The 22,106-nt window shown below is 39.9% G+C and overlaps 1 protein-coding gene across 1 annotated transcript in view; it reads right to left on the bottom strand.

The window, feature by feature from the left end:
* The window catches only part of LOC132822470 (voltage-dependent L-type calcium channel subunit alpha-1D-like), a 579,417-nt gene that overhangs the window by 206,795 nt on the left and 350,516 nt on the right, over nt 1–22,106 (bottom strand). The window contains exons 22-26 of the mRNA XM_060835847.1: nt 18,737–18,796; nt 12,943–13,049; nt 1,598–1,685; nt 1,398–1,505; nt 1,252–1,304 (exon numbers count right to left, since the gene is read on the bottom strand). Of these exons, the coding sequence (XP_060691830.1) occupies nt 1,252–1,304; nt 1,398–1,505; nt 1,598–1,685; nt 12,943–13,049; nt 18,737–18,796 (416 nt within the window). The remainder of the gene's footprint in view (nt 1–1,251; nt 1,305–1,397; nt 1,506–1,597; nt 1,686–12,942; nt 13,050–18,736; nt 18,797–22,106) is intronic.

Below are 22,106 nucleotides of genomic sequence, written 5' to 3'. Positions count from 1 at the left end.
TTAGGAACAGAAATTAGAATGGACCCTGTACCTCTCCTTTTGGGCTTTTCGAACTTACCCTCCCTGGATATGCACGGGAAGAAATTATTTTCTATTCTCTCTTTCTGTGCAAGGAAAAATATTTTGGTAAACTGGGTGGCTGAGGGCCCCCCTGGACTTTCAAATTGTCATAGATTAATTATGGAATGTATTCCCCTTCATTTCCTTACAAATATGGTGCACCGAAAGACTGCATTATTCCATAAAGTATGGCAGCCCTTCTTGAATTATATAAATACAGATATTTCGTCCATCGTAATAAGGTTTTTTATTTAACTGAGACGGCGAACCTGGCTGGTCTGGGGCCCCTTGGGAGAGGAATCCCGCACAACTACGGGTTTTGTTACATTTGATGTTAATACATTCCGAGCATGTATCTCACTACCCAATTTCTGTGTTATCCGTCGGTTGTTTTTTTTCCCCTTATTTGAATAACGTAAGAGACTTAATTATACACTCTGGTTAGTTGTAGGTTAGATTAGTAGTTAGTTGAGTTTTGTTTTTTTCTCTCTGTCATTTTCTTTTGTTAAATTTTAGTTATTATTTATTTAAGACTTATTTGTATATCAATGTTTTATATACTTGGGGCTTTTATACTTGGGTTTTTTTAAATTTGTAAACTTGTAAATATATGTTAAATTTTCAATAAAAAATCTATAAAAAAAGAATTAAAATATGAACTTCTTGTGTAAGTAATTCATTTTAAACTAATACATATTCACTCAATGTAAATCTTATGTTGGCGCATCAGCATCCAAAAGCAGTTTCCACAGACTTGACTAAAATAAAGTCCAGCTTTTCAGTTAAAATAACATAAAATGGCAGTACATTGGAGGGCTGACACAACAAAACACTACTTGAATGCCAATGCATGCATATTTTCACAACATGTGGAAATGTTTCAGCTAACATGGCCTTTCCAAACAAACAGGAAACATCTAAAGGGAAAATCACTGAGCCAGTCTTAAACGGTGCATTCATTTACCAGCTTTCTCAGTGTAACATTGCTGCAGGAAGTCTTTATGAGAAAAACTACAGAACTAGTGCAAAAAGATATGATTTTGAAGCATGACAAAAGACAAGTTTAATAGCTTTACTGCATAGTTTCAGTGCCTTCACAATATGTCAATAATTTATCAGCTAAATGAAGCAAATCACCATGAAAATCAAAATATTTCACGACAAAGATATTTTCATTCCATATTTTCTTACTTGCACTCTTCAGGGAGTTGTTTTGCTTCGTCTGTACAACGGTAGAATTTGCCCTTAAACATAAGACATTTCAAATTAATTTAGAAGAGTTTTTAACTTTCGTCTAAATTGAAATAAAATCTAGATAAAGTATGATGACCATTTACCTTGAACAGCTGAACCCCAATACAAGCGAACATAAACTGCAGGAGAGTTGTCACAATCATGATGTTGCCAATAGTTCTAATAGCAACAAACACACATTGAACAACATGCTGTGAAGTGAACAAAGAAGTGTGAACCAAAAGTTACAATGTTTAATTTGTGATCAGAAAAAGTTAAATACATGGAATATCATGAAATAGACCTTGAGTCCCTTTGCCCTGTTGATTGCTCGAAGAGGTCTTAACACCCTTAGGACGCGAAGAATCTTTACGACTGAAATAGCACTGGATCTGTGTGAAAAAAAATTAATTCTGATTTTTCTATGGACTATTTTGTAAAATCCTGAAGATGTGATTTATCAATACAAGTTCTCTGGTTCTTTATGCTAGCTTATTTAAAAACTAGTGGGTTAGAATTGCTTTAGTCACCCCCTTTAAGGATATTGTTCAGGTGTTCATGCAGACTTCTTTATATTTCTAGTGAATTGGTTAATATACCATTTATTAAATGCCCTATCAAAAAAAAAGAGCTCATTACAGCATATGTTGGGCACATGGCAAACAGAAGTGTCTTCCCCTACACTATGTATTGGAAAGTATACAAAGATGAAACCCTGCTTAATTGGCTAACAAGTGTCACTCAAATGTGCAGTCAAATGCAAATGTTACGTAGTGACAGTTCAGAAGCAACAACTAATCAATCAGGTGCAGAGAAACCCACAGTGATGATTATACACGAGTTGATTATTCAAGCATATTGTGTAGTTACATATTCAGGAGTGTAGGGGTAGGATGAGGACAGTAACAAAAGGTACAGAAGAGTATAGAAAGAGGGTTTAGAAAGAATGGGATAAGTTAAAACTTGCTCTGAACATACGGTAGCAGATCAGAGTCAGAAGGTCAAAGGGAGAAAGAGCAGAATATAATGTGGACAGTTAGAAATCTGCAGTGGAGAAAGAGAATCATAGGTTGTTAAGGGTGTCAGGGCAAGCTTGGGGTTAAAGGAAATACCAATGCTTTTGGAATGAACATCACAAGGAGAAAGGAGAACAAAATATTAGTAATAGAAGAAGGGTTAGTGAAATTTGAGGATATGATAAGAAAAAGTAGGGAGGATTGAAATTTTGTAATAAAATTAGAAACAAGGATGGACAGGGTTGGGACAGTAAAATAAAATGGAGAGGAGCTGATAATGGTGACGGTGGAAGTCCGAAAAGAGGAAGAGATGGTAAAAAGAAGGAAAAGGATGGAGTATAGAAGGAGGAATGAATAAAGAAGAGGAAGAAACAAGGGAAAGGAGAAAAATCAAAAGTATTGCAGAGCAGGGAAGAGATAGAGAGGAATACAAACAGAGAAATTAGGGATAAAGAGGATATGAAAAGATGGGAAACACAGGATGAGGTCAAGGAATGGGTAGGGAAAAGATGATCAGTTTCTATACACTAAAATGGAATTGAAAAAGATTAACCAAAGTTAGATTAGATGATGGGCTGGATTTTGCAGGGTGCTATGTTCCCTGCTCTCCCTTCTACCCAAATAAAATCTCGGTTGGTAAACTAGCCATTAAAAAGCTGTGCCCGACAACCATTTTACACTCAGTGGAATGTTAGCTATCTCAGCAACACACTGACCCACATTTATGCAGGAAATCCCACCTTTGAGAGTTGCCTGCTAATCAGATGATCAGCAGCTCTCTTATCCCAGCAATAGCAGGTTCAAGCAATGGCCATAGCTAAGAGTACAGCTAGAATCCAAAAAACACAAGAGGCCACAGAGACTGGACAGTGGCTAAGTCCAGGGTATTGGCCCCAAATGTGAGGAACCAAGTTTCATAGGCTGGGAGCAGAGTTAAAAGAAGAAATATAATTTTGGGAGTGTGAGGGGGCTGCCTCTGACTAAGGCAGTATACATACCACAGAAGAAGAATGGGCAAAATGGCAGAAGTATACAAATTGGATAAGATGGAGAAAGTGACAAACTAAATTAAATCACAATTTAATTAGCAAAAATTAACTAAATAAATATATTGGCCTGAACTTTACCACACACCCTCCATCACTTGGGAAGTGGAGTAGAGTCACACATTGGTGGGCAGCAAGACATTCTATACATTCTGTTATCCAAAGCTGATAAAGAATCTAAAGATAAAGGAGCTAGCCAGTTAACAGTGATGGTCTTGCCCTAGAATCAGCAGTTTGCCATTTTAAATGCACATGTAGTAGTGTGGCAGGCTGACAACAGAGGGAGGTGGAAGGCAGTCAACAACAAAGTGAATGGATGGCATTAGAATAACAAGGGTTTGCTCTATGATTCAAAGGTGTCTCCCTGGAAACACTTTTACAAGCAAAGAAAGCAGACAGAAAGTAATTACAGCAGGAGGAGGAGGTGGTCATCTGGCCTTACAAGGAGAATTTAGCCAGATGTGGCAGATAGGTAGCAACAATTTTTGAAAGAACCTAGATCCATTGCAAAACGAAATTTAATGCCTTTGGAGTGACTTCCATTGCAATTGACACTGAAGGAGAACAAGGTCCCTGGGACTTTGAGAGCAGTAGTCAAATCAACCAGACGCTGCCAGCCATACATCAGAAACTTCCGTATGTGAAGGGAGAGTTGGCGAGTATGGGGTTGTTTGCCTTAGAGCAGAGGAGATTGAGAGGAGACATTATTGAGGTGTATAAAATTATGAGGGGCACAGTCAGAGTAGGCAGGAAGAAACTTTTCCTCTTGATGGCGGGATCAATGCCTGGCTGGCACAGATTTAAGATATGGGGCAGAAGGCTTAAATGAAATGTGAGGAAAAACATTTTCACCCAGAGGGTTGTAGAAATTTGGAGCTTAATGTTCGTAGGTGTTGCAGAGGCAAAGACATCGTAACATCGCAACATTTAAGTGGTATTTTGATGTGCACTTGTGATGCAAGACATACAAGGCTAAGTACCAAGTACTGAAAAATAGGATTAGAATAGTGAGGTGGTTGTTTTTGACTGGTGTGAACACAATGGGATAAAGAGCCTTTTTCTATGCTATAGATCTCTAAGATTATATAACTCTGTACCTAACAGTGTCATCAGAGAGGTAGTAGGTGCTACCAGTAGAACACCCAAAGAGTGGGAACATGGCACAGATAAGTGAGAGCAGCAAGGAGGATGTAGATCATGGGGGACTGCAGGTTAGGTGGATCAGCAACAAGGACATGTGGTCGACTTCAATGTTACTAAAACAGTTCCCTTGATCAGACACTAACTGCCCTTTAACACAAGGCATCGCTATTGGTAATCTGCAAACTAAAAAATCAAGATCTACCTATTATGCTTTTTTTTCTGCCATGGGTTTAATTGGGGTGAAGGTGGGAAAGTGGCACAGTTCCTACCTATCACCCTCCTCCCTAAATAAGTTGGTTGGCCCTCAACCAATTCATCACAGAGAAAGGGCAAAAAAATCTGCTCAATGTGTGGTCTATGGCAACTACATGGGCCTTTAAGCCACATAATGCTGAAAATCAAGAGGAGGCGCAAGGGAGTGGTTGAAAGAACAGTTTCAATTAAAACATTTCTCCTCTGCAGATTTTAATCATGAGAATCAATACCTGAAAAAGTTACCTTAATTCTAAGGTTTCCAGCTCACAGCTTGTTATAAAAATGACTTTGCTTTAAACTGTAGTTTGTTAGCAAACTTAACAACCACAAATGTTCAGGTTAGATTAATTGAGGTTAATTTTTATTGAATGTAAATTTCAGTAGACATACAATGTATTAATTTTCTTCAGACATACAGATATAAAAATTATGCATTCTCCACAAGGCACTTGGTGATTTTCCAAATATTTGATTTAAAATTACTAAAAAGTTAATCAAGGAGTTCCTGACAGAGTTTGTTTTGGACCTCTACCTGACAGTTTGCATATTGCAAGGTACCTCCAAAATCGACTAAGGCATCTAACCTTTATCTTTAAAAATTTGATTGAAGGTGTCCTTGTAGTTATCTGTAGTAACTGCCTATTTGTGCGAATTGCACAAAAAGTTTAGAAGCTCAGATTGTGGATATTCCTTGAGATCCAAATTGGGACTGTGCAAGGATGTAAGAGTCATAGCAATTTTGCAGAATCCTCACACACCTCTATACAATCCAATTAAATTGTTCAAAGAGGACATGAAGATTGGGGACCAGAACTCACTCACGCACAAAATACCTTGTCACTCCAAGGAGAACGTGGAGACCATATGAGCACTGTCAATGGCATTTTGGATATGAGAAAATCTAGACTTAGCTCTGAAGTCAACTGTCCTCCTTACTGATGAGTCTGATCAGTTGTAAACTTGTTTCATGAATGAAAAATCATGACTTCTTCACAAAAAAAAAGTAACAACAATGATGCACAGAGTTGAGGGCCATCACTGAGGGTGGGGATGTCTAAATGTCTTCAAGACAGAGATTGATAGATTCTTGATGTCTCGAGGAATTAAGGGCTATGGGGAGAATGCGGGTAAGTGGAGTTGAAATGCCCATCAGCCATGATTGAATGGCGGAGTGGACTTGATGGGCCGAATGGCCTTACTTCTACTCCTATGTCTTATGGTCTTATGAGATACTTTGGAGCATCTGTGAAATACTGTTTATTAACTGTCCCTCACTTCACCATTGTAACAAGTTGCTTTGTTGCAAATGCAATACAAAAAAGACACTGGCAACTGAAGACCAGAAATGCTGAATCCCAATTTTCCAGCTCTTCCATTAATGCCCATATTGTCAGCTGTCAAAATTATATGCTCTGAAATTCTTACCTAAACATCTTAGCTTTTGTCTTGCCTACATAGAGTCATAGAGATGTACAGCATGGAAACAGACCCTTCAGTCCAACTCATCCATGCTGACCAGATATCCCAACCCAATCTAGACCCTCCTTCCAGAAGCCGGCCCATATCCCTCCAAACCCATCCTATTCATATACCCATCCAAATGCCTCTTAAATGTTGCAATTGAACCACCCTCCACGACTTCCTCTGGCAGCTCATTCCATACACTAACCATACTGTGAAAAGGTTGCCCCGTAGGTCTGTTTTATATCTTTCCCCTCTCACCCTAAACCTATGCCCTCTATTTTTGGACTCCCCGACCCCAGGGAAAAGACTGTCCATTTACCCTATTCATGCCCCGCATAATTTTGTAAACCTCTATAAGGTCATCCCTCAGTCTTCGACACTCCAGGGAAAACAGCCCCAGTCTGTTCAGCCTCTCCCTGTAGCTCAAATCCTGCAACCCTGGCAAAATCCTTGTAAATCTTTTCTAAGCCCTTTCAAGTTTCACAACATCTTTCCGATAGGAAGGAGACCAGAATTGCACACAACCTAACCAATGTCCTGCACAGCCGCAACATGACCTCCCAATTCCTGTACTCAATACTCTGACCAATAAAGGAAAGCATACCAAATGCCTTCTTCACTATCACATCTACCTGCAACTCCACTTTCAAGGAGTTATGAACCTGCACTGCAAGGTCTCTTTGTTCAGCAACACTGCCTAGGGCCTTGCCATTAAGTGTATAAATCCTGTTAAAATTTGCTTTCCCAAAATGCAGCACCTCACATTTATCTGAATTAAACTCCATCTGCCACTCCTCAGTCCATTGGCCCAACTGGTCAAGATCCTGTTGCAAACTGTGGTAACCCTCTTTGCTGTCCACTACTCCTCCAATTTTGGTGTCATCTGCAAACTTACTAACTGGACCTCTTATACTCACATCCAAATCATTTATGTAAATGACAAAAGGTAGAGGACCCAGCACCGATCCTTATGGCACTCCACTGGTCACAGGCCTCCAGTCTGAAAAACAACCCTCCACCATCACCCTCTGCCTTCTACCTTTGAGCCAGTTCTGTATCCAAATGGCTAGTTCTCCCTGTATTCCGTGAGAACTAACCTTGCTAATCAGTCTCCCATGGGGAACTTTGTCGAATGCCTTACTGAAGTCCACATAGATTACATCTACCGCTTTGCCCTCATCAATCCTCTTTGCTACTTCTTAAAAAAACTCAATCAAGTTTGTGAGACATGATTTCCCATGCACAAAGCCATGTTGACTATCCCTAATCAGTCCTTGCATTTCCAAATACATGTACATCCTGTCCCTCAGGATTCCCTCCAACAACTTGCCTACCACTGAGGTCAGGCTCACCGGTCTACTGGCTTGTCCTTACCACCTTTCTTAAACAGTGGTACCACATTAGCCAATCTCCAGTCTTCCGGCACCTTATCTATGACTATTGATGATACAAATATCTCAGCAAGAGACCAAGCAATCATTTCTCCAGATTCCACAGAGTTCCAGGGTACACCTGATCAGGTCCTGGGGATTTATCCACCTTTACCCGTTTCAAGACATCCAGCACTTCCTCCCCTGTAATATGGATGTTTTGCCAGATGTCACCATCTATTTCCCTACAGTCTATACCTTCCATATCCTTTTCCACAGTAAATACTGATGCAAAGTACTCAGTTAGTATCTCCCCCATTTTCTGCATCTCGACACAAAGGCCGCCTTGCTGATCTTTGAGGGGCCCTATTCTCTCCCTAGTTATTCTTTTGTCCTTAATGTATTTGTAAAAACTTTTTGGATTCTCCTTAATTCCATTTGCCAAAGCTATCTGATGTCCCCGTTTTGCCCTCCTGAGTTCCCTCTTCAGTATACTCCTACTTCCTTTATACTCTTCTAAGCATTCACCCGATCTATCCTGTCTATACCTTACATATGCTTCCTTCTTTTTCTGAACCAAACCCTCAATTTCTTTTGTAATCCAGCATTCCATATACCTACCATCCTTTCCTTTCACCCTGACAGGAATATACTTTCTCTGGATTCTTGTTATCTCATTTCTGAAGGCTTCCCATTTTCCAGCCTTCCCTTTACCTGCGAACATCTGCCCCCAATCAGCTTTTGAAAGTTCTTGCCTAATACCGTCAAAATTGGCCTTTCCCCAATTTAGAATTTCAACTTTTAGATCTGGTCTATCCTTTTCCATCATTATTTTAAATCTAATAGAATTATGGTTGCTGGGCCCAAAGTGCTCCCCCACTGACACCTCAGTCACCTGCCCTGCCTTATTTCCCAAGAGCAGATCAAGTTTTGCATCTTCTCTAGTAGGTACATCCACGTACTGAATCAGAAAAGTGTCTTGTACACATTTAATTTCTCTCCATCTAAACCCTTAACACTATGGCAGTCCCAGTCTATGTTTGGAAAGTTAAAAAACCCTACCATAACCACCCTACTGTTATTACAGATAGCTGGGATCTTCTTACAAGTTTGTTTCTCAATTTCCCTCGGACTATTAGGAGGTCTATAATTTAATCCCAATAAGGTTATCATCTCTTTCTTATTTCTCAGTTCCACTCAACTAACTTTCCTGGATGTATTTCCAGGAATATCCTCCCTCAGCAGTTGTAATGCTATCCCTTATCAAAAATGCCACTCCCCCTCCGCTCTTGCCTCCATTTCTATCCTTCCTGTCGCATTTGTAGCCTGGAATATTAAGCTGCCAGTCCTGTCCATCTCTGAGCCATGTTTCTGTAACTGCCAGTCCCATATTCCTAACCATGCCCTGAGTTCATCTGCCTTCCCTGTTAGGCCCCTTGCATTAAATAAATGCAGTTTAATTTATTAGTCCTACTTGTCCCTGCCTGCCCTGACTATTTGACTCGCTTCTGTTCTCAACTGTACCAGTCTCAGATTGATCCCTTTCCTATTATATCCCTGGGTCCCACCCTCCACCTTACTAGTTTAAATCCTCCCGAGCAGCTCCAGCAAATTTCCCTGTCAGTACATCAGTCCCCTTCCAATTTAGGTGCAATCCGTCCTTCTTGTACATGTCGCTTCTACCCCAAAAGAGATTCCAATGATCCAAAAATGTGAATCCTTCTCCCATACACCAGCTCCTCAGCCATGTATTCATCTGCTCTATCCTCCTATTCCTGACCTCACTAGCTCGTAGCACTGCTCCTTAATCATTACACATTTGATCCTCTTGAGTACAGCACACAGGCTGCATCTGAAGTACTTATACAGTACTGATCACTGTACTTACAGAAGAATATTAATGCATTGGAAATAGTCCAGAGAAGGTTTACAAGGCTAATATCTGGAATGAATGGATTGCCTAATGACCAAAGGCTAGATAGGTTTAGGCCTGTGTCCTCTGGAGTTTAGAACAGCCAGAGTGAAATAATTGCAAAGAGGCTGGTATCCAATCACTAAGTCACCCTTTGTTCACATGTGCACAGTTCATGGCTTCTGCCAAGCTAACTCAGAGCCAGTCTCTACAGTGAGAAGACTCAGAATCTCCTGTTTACATCTGTCAGCCAGGACTCCCTGATTGACCCAGGTTAACAGCCCCAATCAAGGATTTCACATTCAATGAGATCCACCTTGCCCTCATTCCAATCACTACATAGTGGTAACTTAATTGAAGCATGTAAAATCCTGAAGAAACCTGACTGAGTCGATGCTGAAAGGATGTTTCAGTTTGTGGGAGAATCTATATCTAACAGTCAAAGTTTAAGAATAAGTGAGCACCCATTTAAACAGAGACGAGGAAACTTATTTTTTTCTCAGCGATTGAGTGTCTTTGGAATTCCATTTTTCTAAATGCAGTGGATGCAGAATCTTTAAATATTTTTACAGCAGAAGTAGATGGATTTTTTTGATTATCAAGGTGATGAAAGATTATTGGGAATATGCAGCAATGTAGAGTTGAAATTAAAATCAGATCAGCCATAATCTTATAATCTTTTTGCAAAACAGGTGTGAAGAGCCACGTGACCTATTCATGTTCCTTGTTCATATGGCCATATGTTCATATTCTGTTTAATTGTGTACCACCATGCATGGTTGGATGTTGAAGCACAATTTGAGGGGATCATCAACTACTTGCCTGAGAACATGCTCAGAGTAAAGTGTGTTTTCAAAAGGGCAGTGGATAAAAATCTGAACAGAAAAAATTGTAGGATGTTGAAAAATGGCAGGAGGTCAGATGAGCTGTATTACTTTTGCTGACATTAGAGTGGTGCTGGAAACGCACAGCAGTTCAGGCAGCACCCGAGGAGCAGTAAAATCGACATTTCGGGCAAAAGCCCTTCATCAGCAATACAGGCAGAAAGCCTGAAGGGTGGAGAGATAAGTGAGAGGAGGGTGGGGGTGGGGAGAAAGTAGCATAGAGTGAAATAGGTGAGTGGGGGAGGGGATGAAGGTAATAGGTCGGGGGGGGGGGGTGGAGTGGATAGGTGGAAAAGAAAATAGGCAGGTAGGAAAGTCATGGGGATAGTGCTGAGCTGGAAGTTTGGAACTGGGGTGAGGTGGGGGAAGGGGAAATGAGAAAACTGTTGAAGTCCACATTGATGCCCTGGGGTTGAAGTGTTCCGAGGCAGAAGATGAGGCATTCTTCCTCCAGGCGTCTGGTGGTGAGGGAGTGGTGGTGAAGGAGGCCCAGGACCTCCATGTCCTCGGCAGAGTTGGAGGGGGAGTTGAAATGTTGGGCCACAGGGCAATGTGGTTGATTGGTGCGGGTGTCCCAGAGATGTTCCCTAAAGCGCTCTGCTAGGAGGCGTCCAGTCTCCCCAATGTAGAGGAGACCGCATCGGGAACAACAAATACAATAAATGGTATTGTTGGATGTGCAGGTAAAACTTTGATGGACGTGGAAGACTCCTTTAGGTCCTTGGATGGAGGTGAGGGAGGTGGTGTGGGCACAGGTTTTGCAATTCCTGCAGCGGCATGGGTAGGTGCCAAGATAGGAGGGTGGGTTCTAGGGGGGGGCGTGGACCTGATCAGGTAGTCACGGAGGGAATGGTCTTTGTGGAAGGCGGAAAGGGTTGGGGAGGGAAATATATCCCTGGTGGTAGAGTCCATTTGGAGGTGGCGGAAATGTCAGTGGATGATTTGATTTATGCGAAGGTTGGTAGGGTGGAAGGTGAGCACCAGGGGCGTTCTGTCCTTGTTACAGTTGGAGGGGTGGGGTCTTAGGGCAGAGGTGCAGAATGTGGATGAGATGCGTTGGAGGGCATCTTTAACCACGTGGGAAGGGAAATTGCGGTCTCTAAAAAAGGAGGCCATCTGGTGTGTTCTGTGGTAGAACTGGTCTTCCTGAGAGCAGATACAGCAGAGGCGGAGGAATTGGGAATACAAGATGGCATTTTTGCAGGAGGTAGGGTGGGAAGAGGTGTAATCCAGGTAGCTGTGGGAGTCGGTGGGTTTGTTAAAAATGTCGGTGTCAAGTCGGTCGTCATTAATGGAGATGAAGTGGTCCAGGAAGGGGATGGAGGTTTCAGAGATGGTCCAGGTAAATTTAAGGTCAGGGTGGAATGTGTTGGTGAAGTTGATGAATTGCGCAACCTCCTCGGGGGAGCACGAGGTGGCGCCAATGCAGTCATCAATGTAGCGGAGGAAGAGATGGGAAGTGGTGCCGGTGTAATTACGGAAGATGGACTGTTCTACATAGCCATCAATGAGACAGGCATAGCTGGGGCCCATACGGGTGCCTATGGCTACCCTTTTGGTCTGGAGGAAGTGGGAGGATTCGAAGGAGAAATTGTTTAGGGTGAGGACCAGTTCGGCCAGACCAAATCAACCACACCACCACCCTGTGGCCCAACATTTCAACTCCCCCTCCCACTCTGCCAAGGACATGGAGGTCCTGGGCCTCCTTCACCACCGCTCCCTCACCACCAGACGCCTGGAGGAAGAACACCTCATCTTCTGCCACGGAACACTTCAACCCAGGGCATCAATGTGGACTTCAACAGTTCCCTCATTTCCCCTTCCCCCACTTCACCCCAGTTCCAAACTTCCAGCTCAGCACTGTCCCCATGACTTGTCCTATGCCTATCTTCTTTTCCACCTATCCACTTCACCCTCCCCCCGACCTATCACCTTCATCCCCTCCCCCACTCACCTATTGTACTCTGTGCTACTTTCTCCCCACCCCCACCCTCCTCTCACTTATCTCTCCACCCTTCAGGTTCTCTGCCTGTATTCCTGATGAAGGGCTTTTGCCCGAAACGTCGATTTTACTGCTCCTCGGGTGCTGCCTGAACTGCTGTGCTTTTCCAGCACCACTCTAATCTAGACTCTGGTTTCCAGCATCTGCAGTCATTGTTTTTACCTTACTTTTGCTGAGAGCTAATATAGAAATGACAGTCAAATGACCTATTCTGCTTTTTAACCATTCTATGATTCTATCATCATTCATGTTATTCAAAAGAGTTTGTCAAGTGCAATATAACAGTATTTACTTGATTTTCAGGATTGAAAGAAATATCACACCAGGTTTCTATCAATATCTATATCACATATCATTTATAAAGGGCACTAACTTGCTTTACTTATTAGTCATTCAAAGCTATAAGAAATCAGCCAATACATCAATCTACTGATATTGGTTCATGATAAGAAATATCTAGTGAAAACAAAAATAGACCATTGCACGTTAATGTAATATGCATAAAGTCAGGCTATTCTAAAATTGTAGATGTTCATTTAATAAAAGCAAATACTTACTCAATTCCAAAAGAAATAAGTGACACGCCCACAACTAAGATATCCAACAAGTTGAAATAATTTCGACAGAAGGAACCTTTATGTAGAAATGCTCCATATGTCATCATCTAAAGAAATAAAGCATGGCAAGGCATAAAATGGAAGTAAGTAGTTTGAATATTTGAAATCTCTGCCAAATACTGTTTATTAACGGTCCCTCACTTCAGCATTATAACCTTTTGCTTTGTTGCGAATGCACTAAATAAAAAAGACACTGGCAACTGAAGACCAGAAATGCTGAATCCCCATTTTCCAGCTCTTCCATTAATCCCCAAATTGTCAGCTGTCCAGATCATATGCTCTGGAATTCCTACCGAAACCTCTCAGCCTTTCATCTTGTCCTTATGATGCTCCTTAATCGCTATATATTTGATCAGTCAACCACCTTAAATATCTCCTAATATGGTTAATGTCAGATGTTGTCTCAGTGTGCTCAGGCAAGATACCTTGGGACATTTACTTTTGGGAGTCGGTTAGCTTAGATGGTTGCATGGCTGTTTTGCACTGCAGAATAACATCAACAACATGGATTCAATTCCTGCATCAGCTGAGATTATCATGAAGGACTCTCCTTCTCAACCTCTCCCCTCACCTGAGACGTGGTGACCCTCAGGATAAACCACTACCAATCATCTCTTTCTAATGAGAGAGCAGCCCTATGGTCCAGTAAGTATCTCTCTTCTTTGGTAGCTTATTTTTTGACATGCAAGTTGTTGTTGAATGTGCCAGTTGAAATAATGGAAGAACACATTTTATAGATTCATTAATTATAATACTGATTTTTCACAAATTGGAAGGTACATAATGAGAAGAGCTTTAATTGTACAGAACATGCAAGAGTGGGATGGACTAATAATTCAAACAAAGGAAATCTAATTCCGACCCACCTTCACTTGCAGTTTAAATCAGAATGGATAACAAACTTTCGTTCCAGAACCAAGATCCTATTTGTGATATTTTAAAGAGAAATTAACTGTATATTAAACTTAATGGCTGCAGGATGACATTCCCCGAATGGGAAACACTAAGCCACAAGTAGGCAAGAACAGCCAACTATCATTCTCGCATGCTAATGGACTTGGAGGAGCAGAAGTCTTCTCTCTTGGCTTCCTCATACTATTTCACACTCCCTACATCAAAGACCAACCCATCTTCCCACTTCTCCAGCCAGATAATAATCCGCAACTCACCTTTCCCACTTTGCTCATGGTCCATCCTGCATCCTCCCTGATCTCCCAGCAATTATACATCACTGCAATCTTCCTTTTTTTAAACAATGCTTTCTGACTATTGACTGATGCTACAGGTGTTCCTGTCTAGCCTATTTTCAATCCAATTAGAATCTGTCAGGGAATTCAGAACAAAATTTAAATCCTCAAGCATAACATCTGAAATCTAATTATTCTGGGTTTATGACTGCTGCACCTCCAACTCCTCCATGTCGCCTCCCCATCCAAGCCCATTCCCTGAGAAAATGACAGAGAACAATTCAAACTCAATTTAAAATCACACATCTCAAAGATCATTTGTAAAGTATACACTTCAACAACTGTACATTTTGTCATTAAATAGCTTCAACACCATTAATCTGATTTAAGCATTATATTCTGTAATAATAAGCAATTCATGCAGATCCCCTACAACAAGAGCACCGTAGACTTCACATTTATTTTCAGACACATTTGAAGTAGCTTTTGTCAGTAACACTTATCTTCTGTTAAATAGGAGACCAAGATCATTTCCAGACCAAGGTTTGTGATAATTTCACAAGCCTGAAATAAGTCTTTGGCCATATTAGTGCAGATGTGGAGACTTAATTAAAGAGAATGGTAAATCTCTTAGTTAGCAATTACAATAAACTTAATCAAAAAATAGAAACATGCTGGAAATCTCAGGAAGTCTGGCAGCATCTTTGAAGAGGACAACTGATGGAACACTTCAGGTTTGAGAAGTCACTATTCCAGCTTTTTCAGTTTTTAATTCATAGTTCTCGCATCTTTAAAACATTCCTCTTGCAATTTTACTTGATTTGGAATAAATTGTTGGAATTTAAAAAGTAGAAAATCAACAGTTTAGGGCGATGATGTTTGTAGCCTGGCTAATATGGCACTGATCCATCATCAAGAAGTAACCATATTTATGTAAAGCCATCATGCTCACCCAAGGAAATGCGAAAAATGCTTAGTACTGAGCTCTTACAGGATAAAAGGGAAAGTGGCTCTCTAAAACTTTGAAAAATTTGAAAATGCTGATAAGTATTCATTAGTTTTGTTCTAAAATGTTCTTTACCCTCAATAAAATCATTTTGTCACAACGATGTGCAGAGATTTAGTAAATGAAATGCATATGAAACTCAGGATAAGCTACTATGCCACTAAAGGACAAATTGGATTTGGTCTTCAAGTTTACCTGATGAGAAGATGAATGGAGAAAAACCTGCACAAAACTACAAGATTGAAGAATTTTGGAATCATCGTAAATAGATTACAAAAAACTAGTATCCAAGTTCAGCAAGTAATAAGAGAGGCAAATGGAGTCTTGGCTTTTATTTCAAAGGGAGGTCTTGCTAAAACTATACAAGGCACTAATCAGACCACAGCTGAAATACTGTGAATGGTTTTGCTTCCCTTATCTACAGAAAGATGTACTCGAACTGAAGGCAGTCCAGAAAAAGTTCACTAGGTTGATTCTGGATGGCGAGTCTGAATTTAAGTAGATGTTGATTTAGTTGAGTCTACACTCAGTGGAGTTTAGAAGAATCAGAGACAACCTTATTGACACATGGAAAATCAAGCCATGATCTCATTGAATGATGGAGTAGTACTCATATGCTAAATGGCCAACTTCTACTCCTTTAGTTGGTGGTTTTATGGTTTGTGAAATGAAATATAATAGCTGGTTTGGCTCCTATTCTATTTGTGAACCTAGTAATATGATTTTGTCAATGGAATTTGTGCCAAGAATAAATGTTTTTTTTAAAGAGCTATTTTTCTTCAATTGTATAAATTTGATGTTACAAATATTTAGTTTAATAAATTTGTTTTCAGCTGCATGTAATCAACTATGTTAGTTTACACATTTCAGTGAAATCATGTTTGACTAATGTAACTAAATTTGTTGATGAAGTAATTGAGAATACAATGATGGAAAAATAAATCACATTGTTGGTTTTGATTTTAGCAGCGGCTTTGATAAAGTTTCACATTAAAAAAAACTCATGAACAAAACTGGGCCTCATGGTACAGAAGGGTCAATGTTAGCTGGGATAAGAAAATTGGTTTATTGGTAGAAAAGACTGAGACTTGGCAAATTGTTTTTTTCAGACTGAAAGATGATAGAAAATGGTGTTCATCAAGAATCAGCAAAGACCATATGATTTTTGAGACATAATTGGCTTGGGGATTGAAATTGAGTAAAATTTCAATATTTGCTGATCACATCAAACTTGGAGATGAGCAGAATGTGCAGACAAGTGGCAAATGGAATGTAACACAGATGTTTAAAGAGATCTGGATGGGAAAGGCAATGTAAATTAAATAGTACAGGACTAAATAATGTAAAAGACAGGTGGACCTGGGGTTTCATGATCTTTCAAAGCAGTAGGAAGTCATCAACAAAACAGATTCTTGAGATGCATAAAAAGAAGATTTCATCAATTGGGAACAAAACCAGGAAAGTTATGCTGAATGGTCACCATACTTTTGGAAACAGATGAGAGTGCTTGAGAGGGTGCCAAGAAGATTCATCAGAATGGTTCCATTGCTGAGAGCTACAGGGCTTAGGTTGGACAAGGTGGCCTTGTTCTTCTTGGAGTAAAAGTGATTACGGGGAGACATGATAGAGGTACAAAGGTACCAGTTTAGGTCAGGTAAAGATAGAAAAACTGCTCTCCTTAACTCCTTAAAGATTCGGAGACAGATTTTAGATTTTGAGCAAGTGATGCAGGGAGGAATTGAGAAAGAATTTTATTACGCAGGTGAAAAATAATGACCTGGAACTCACTACCTACAAGTATAGTGGAAGCGGAAATGATGAATTATTATTTCAAAAGGAAATTAAATGTGCACCCGAGTGAAATAAATTTCCCAGGTTATCTAGATAGATGTAGGGATGGGATTACTTTCGTTGGTTTGGATTGCTCCACAGAGAGCATGCCAGCTGTCCTCCTTCTGTGCCATAATTACTCTACTTAATGGAAACAATCAGAGATAGGTATATAGATACCTTCATCATGCATCTGAGAGTTGATGCTAGTTGCATAAGCATCTCCCATTTAATTGCACAACAATTAATCATTTTATCATCCTTACAGTGTAAAAGAGTGCAGTGCCAATATTTCCCCTTTGATATTAGTTGAATATTTTAGACATACAATTTTTCCTCTTTGGAGCTTTGAGTTGTCATTCCTGACTTTGTTAGTTTACTTGCATATTTTATATCAATATAGTGTTAATACTTGATCAATAACAATGGAACTTATCCAATTACATTGCAGACATGCCATCAATTTATATGGTTTTCGTACGCTAACATAACATCTGTGGCTTAGTTTAATTAACATCACATTATATCCTGACAGCCACCAGATCCAGAGTGAGATCAGCTCAAGACGTAAGCATGACCTCAGATTAAAATAATCAGTTGTCTCTCAGAGGCACGGTGGCTCAGTGGTTAGCACAGCTGCCTCACAGCACCAGGGTCCCAAGTTTGATTCCAGCTTTGGGTGACTGCCTGTGTGGAGTTTGCACATTCTCCCCATGTCTGTGTGGGTTTCCTCTGGGTGCTCTGGTTTCTTCCCACAGTCCAAAGACCTGCAGAGCAGGTGGAATGGCCATGCTATATTGCCCATAGTGTTAGGTGCATTAGTCAGAGGGGAAATGGGTCTGGGTGTGTTGCTCTTCAGAGGGTCTGTGTGGACTGATTGGGCCGAAGGACCTGTTTCCACACTGTAGGGAATCTAATTACCTCAGTGAAAATCAACTTTTAAACTAAGAAGTTTAGAAGTGTCTATATTGTTTAGTGGACATGCTGTCAGTTTCTCAAATTGCTAAATTGAAATCTTAAAAAATACAATAGCATTAGTAATTGAAGCTCTCTACATGCATTTGAACACACAAACAAAGCTCCCTGTATAGATACACAGCTGCAAGAACGGGTGTATACCTCAGGGATTGTACTTTGACTAAGCTGTCAAAGTATGTTTGTGTGTGAAACTCGTGCTTGTAGCAAGTGCTAGTTTAACAGACAGCACAATGACAGCAAATGGAACTAATATGCAATAAAATTTAAAAAAGGTTGTTTTCTTGATATCAGAATTAATTGTCTTTACCTTCTTATAGAAACATCAATTCAAATACTGTAAATTGAATGTTTGACTCAAGATTGATTCTCCATATTTCTTCTTGAGACTTACAATTGAACAAAATTTTCACACATGACTTGTAATGCAATTAAATGAGAGTTATTGTACTTGAGAAAGAGAGTTTGGAAAATGACATGCATGATTACCTTGGTTGCCTTCAGCCTGCAGACATCAATTAAAAGTATAAAGATCGAGAGAACCACAACATGATTTACACTGTCCAATAATTTAAATTGGCCAGTAATAAGAGTTCATAGTGGATTATGTGTGTCATTCAGTGGGAAAAAAAAATCCAGAATAGGTGTACCATGCAGTCACCTATTGTGCAATTTTGGTGCCAAGAAGGAATAAATCCATCAGTTATCACACACAGCAACATTGGACCTTTGTTACCTTTAATACGATTTCAAATGTAAACATACTAGTGAAGACATAATCTGCATAACCTAGGATCTGTGAAGTAAGCAAATAGTTTAACCATTTTAGTTTTCTCAAGACTTCATTAAGGCAGTGAACCAAACAACATATTACCTTGAACAGGATTTCAACAGTAAAGATCGCTGTAAAAGCATAGTCAAAGTAACCAAGAATCTGTAAAGGCAGAATATAAATGTTCAGAACAATCTGGAAATAAGTCACCAATGCAATAGGGAATTAATATATAGATTTCCAATACTCTTGCCAGATGAAAGTTGAACAACCTTTTTTCATTATAACAGGTACACTAATTGCCAGTCACCTTAAATGAAGAAGCAGCTCTGAAAGGAAAGTGACTTATGTGCACGTAATTCTGCAAATCCGTAATTCTACATAACATCTTTTTATTTAAGAAAACAATAAAAATATAAGTTAATCTTTTTATTACAACAATTTAGTAATTTAATCAATACATCTGTTTGTGTATAAATCAAATTAGCAAATAATTTGTCATTAATTAAAATATCAATTAATAAGCACTACCCACCAAGGACAGTGCAACAATAAGTAGGGGAGCAGAGGAAAAGACCGAGGGGATTAAATTAAAATGGAGTCAGAAGTGGAAAATGTTACACTCCAACTCCCATAGTGCCTACCTCTCTCTAAAGGCATTGAGGGTGATGGTGGACACCATGAACTCTCTCTCTTAGGACACCTGGGCATGACCATTGCGGCAGGAGAGGGCAAGTAGTCGAGAACTGTGGCCCCCTCCACAGCCTGCTACCTGGACCAGTTGTTGGCAACTTTGGCTCGGCCAGCAGCAGGCCCTTCAAGTTGTGGAAGCCAATTCTTTTTTTATCCCTTAGTCAATCCTGATCAGAGATGTTATTACGAAAATGTTACCTCTGGAGCAATTGGGATTTGAACCCAAGCCTCCTGGTCCAGAGGTAGGATACTACCATTGCACCACAAAAGTCTCATAACCTGCTCACAATCAATTCTGGAGCTGATCAGTCTGACCTTTAAAGGGACCTGCATTTGTAACACCGACATACTTCCTTTATTTTGAAGAAAATAACAGACATTTAGACAAAGATACTTGGATATAAATTAGAAAACACCAACAAAACACAATCTTCATTTAATCAGTGGTGGTGTGTCAAGTCTGGCAGTAGGATCTGATTTTGGAATCCAACTCTCAAAGGTAAAGTGGCCCTGTATGGGTTTGCTGCTGCCTTGTAGAAAAGAGGAGGCAGAAGATCGGAAAGCCAGGATTCTCAAAGCACAGGCAATGGTCAACTCACCAATATTAGGGTGACAGGTTTATTCTTTGAGAATAGCCTTTTGTCATAAAATGTTCTACTACATAGACACGGCTTTATCACTCCACACATTGCATCCAACAGCTATACATTAATGTACACCTAGATGCTTGATTTTGAAATTGCTAAAATTAGCTTTAGCCGCTCCCCAGCCCAAAAACAAGCTCTTCAAGGAGATTAACAAGTAGTTGATTGGAGGTGAATGTTGCCCTGGATCAGAGACATTGGGACATTAATGTGTCATACTAGAACCCACTATTTTCAACTTGCTGAAAATCAAGTACACGTTGTCAGCTGTGACAGAGCTGGTACCAGCCTCGTCAGAGTCAGAAAGGAGTGGGCCTCCTGGCCAATCTCAGACACTTTAGCACAAAAATCTAGACTGACACTCCAGAGCAGTACTGAAATAGTGCTCTACTATCAGAAGTGCTGTCTTTCAGATGAAACATTAAATCAAGGCCTCATCTGCTCTTTTAGTTGGAAGTAAAAGATTCCTAGGCAATGTTCGAAAGAGGAAATGTGGTTGTGTCTGGTGCAATGACCAATATTTATCCTTATTTCATTAAAAAAAAATGGCCATTATCATGTTGTTTCTCATGAGGGTTTACTTTGGGTGAAGTAGCTACAGTATTTCTTAAAAGTATGATAGAACACACTTTGAAAGCATTTCATTGACTGTGAAGCACTTTGACATATCTTGAAGTTGTCAGAAGTTGAGTAACTTAAAGTTTTCTTATATATTTCCACTTTCCATGTTAGAGTTACTGAATATTGATCATGAGCAAGTGTTTCGCATGCTATTTTTTCTCTATCATAGGTCAGAGGGTAGAGATTAAGTTTACAGTCAGTTTGCCAACTTTCCCAGATTGTTTGAACGTTTCCAGGAATCAAAGATGTATTTCCCAGGCACTGTTTATAGACACTTGAAAGAAATGCAGAGTTCAAAGCTGGCATTCATAACTATGGTTTATGCTTGTTTTTTTTACTTGCCTAAAGGGTGGATTACAGGCTCCCAGTGCTTCCTTATCAGCTCGAGTGCAAAACCACAAGCAAAATACCCAACTATAAGGGCCCAGCATTCTAAGGAAAACACAATCATTTTAGCTAATGTGGCAAGTGTTGCATTATCAGATGCAATAAAATCAGTGGCATGTGATTAGATGCCACATGATTAAGATTACATGATCGAATCTCTAGGACTAGCTCCAAACACACTTAGAAACTCCAGCTCAATTATGTCCTACATTCATCCAGAGTCCAAATGTTTTGCACTTGCAAAAATGTAAATCCTGAGCCCAATTGTGGTACTTACACCATTCAATTTCCATTGGGGATGCTGACTGTTCAACTATGCAAAAATATTCTAGAATGGAAGACTACTTTCCTGAACACTGCTGCTCGCCATTCAGGAAAAGAAAAAGAATCACTCTGCACTTCATGGCTCTGCACTTGCAGTTCTTGGCCTACCTCCAGCTTTGCCTTGAGGTAGTTGGAAGACTATTCCTCAACCTCACCAAAGCAGACCTGACCTCCTTGTCCCTTGAATGGCAATTCCTGTGGTTGGTCATGAACTGGTAATTTAAATATGAATGTTCAATCTACGCAAAGCAAGGGGAAAATTCAAGTCAGTAACTTTCAGCTGTTATGCATCAGAAATGTCAGCAACGTTACTTTTAAATGGACATGTATAAATAGCTCTGAATTTAACAGGGAATAATTATTTCACAATATAGTAACTTCCCTCGGTGAGTATTTTTATTTTCTTTGTGACAATCAGGTTCTCTCTCCTCTTGAATGCACCAATTCTCACTATGGTGTGGTTATTATTGAAGAGGCAAATTCAGTGTGTTTAAGGAATTATGTAACTCCCATGTGTTGGCTAAAGTGTGCAGTATTCCAATTTTTTACAGGATGAGATTAACATTTGTTAAGTAAAATCTCTAGCTCACATATATATTGGAAAATCAACATTTTGGAAAACTGCAAAAGCTATGACAATTGAAAATTTAATACATTTGTACGTC

This window comes from Hemiscyllium ocellatum, chromosome 14 (genome assembly GCF_020745735.1).
Source record: "Hemiscyllium ocellatum isolate sHemOce1 chromosome 14, sHemOce1.pat.X.cur, whole genome shotgun sequence".
Classification (NCBI taxonomy): domain Eukaryota; kingdom Metazoa; phylum Chordata; class Chondrichthyes; order Orectolobiformes; family Hemiscylliidae; genus Hemiscyllium; species Hemiscyllium ocellatum.
This window is presented reverse-complemented; position numbering and strand designations above follow the sequence as displayed.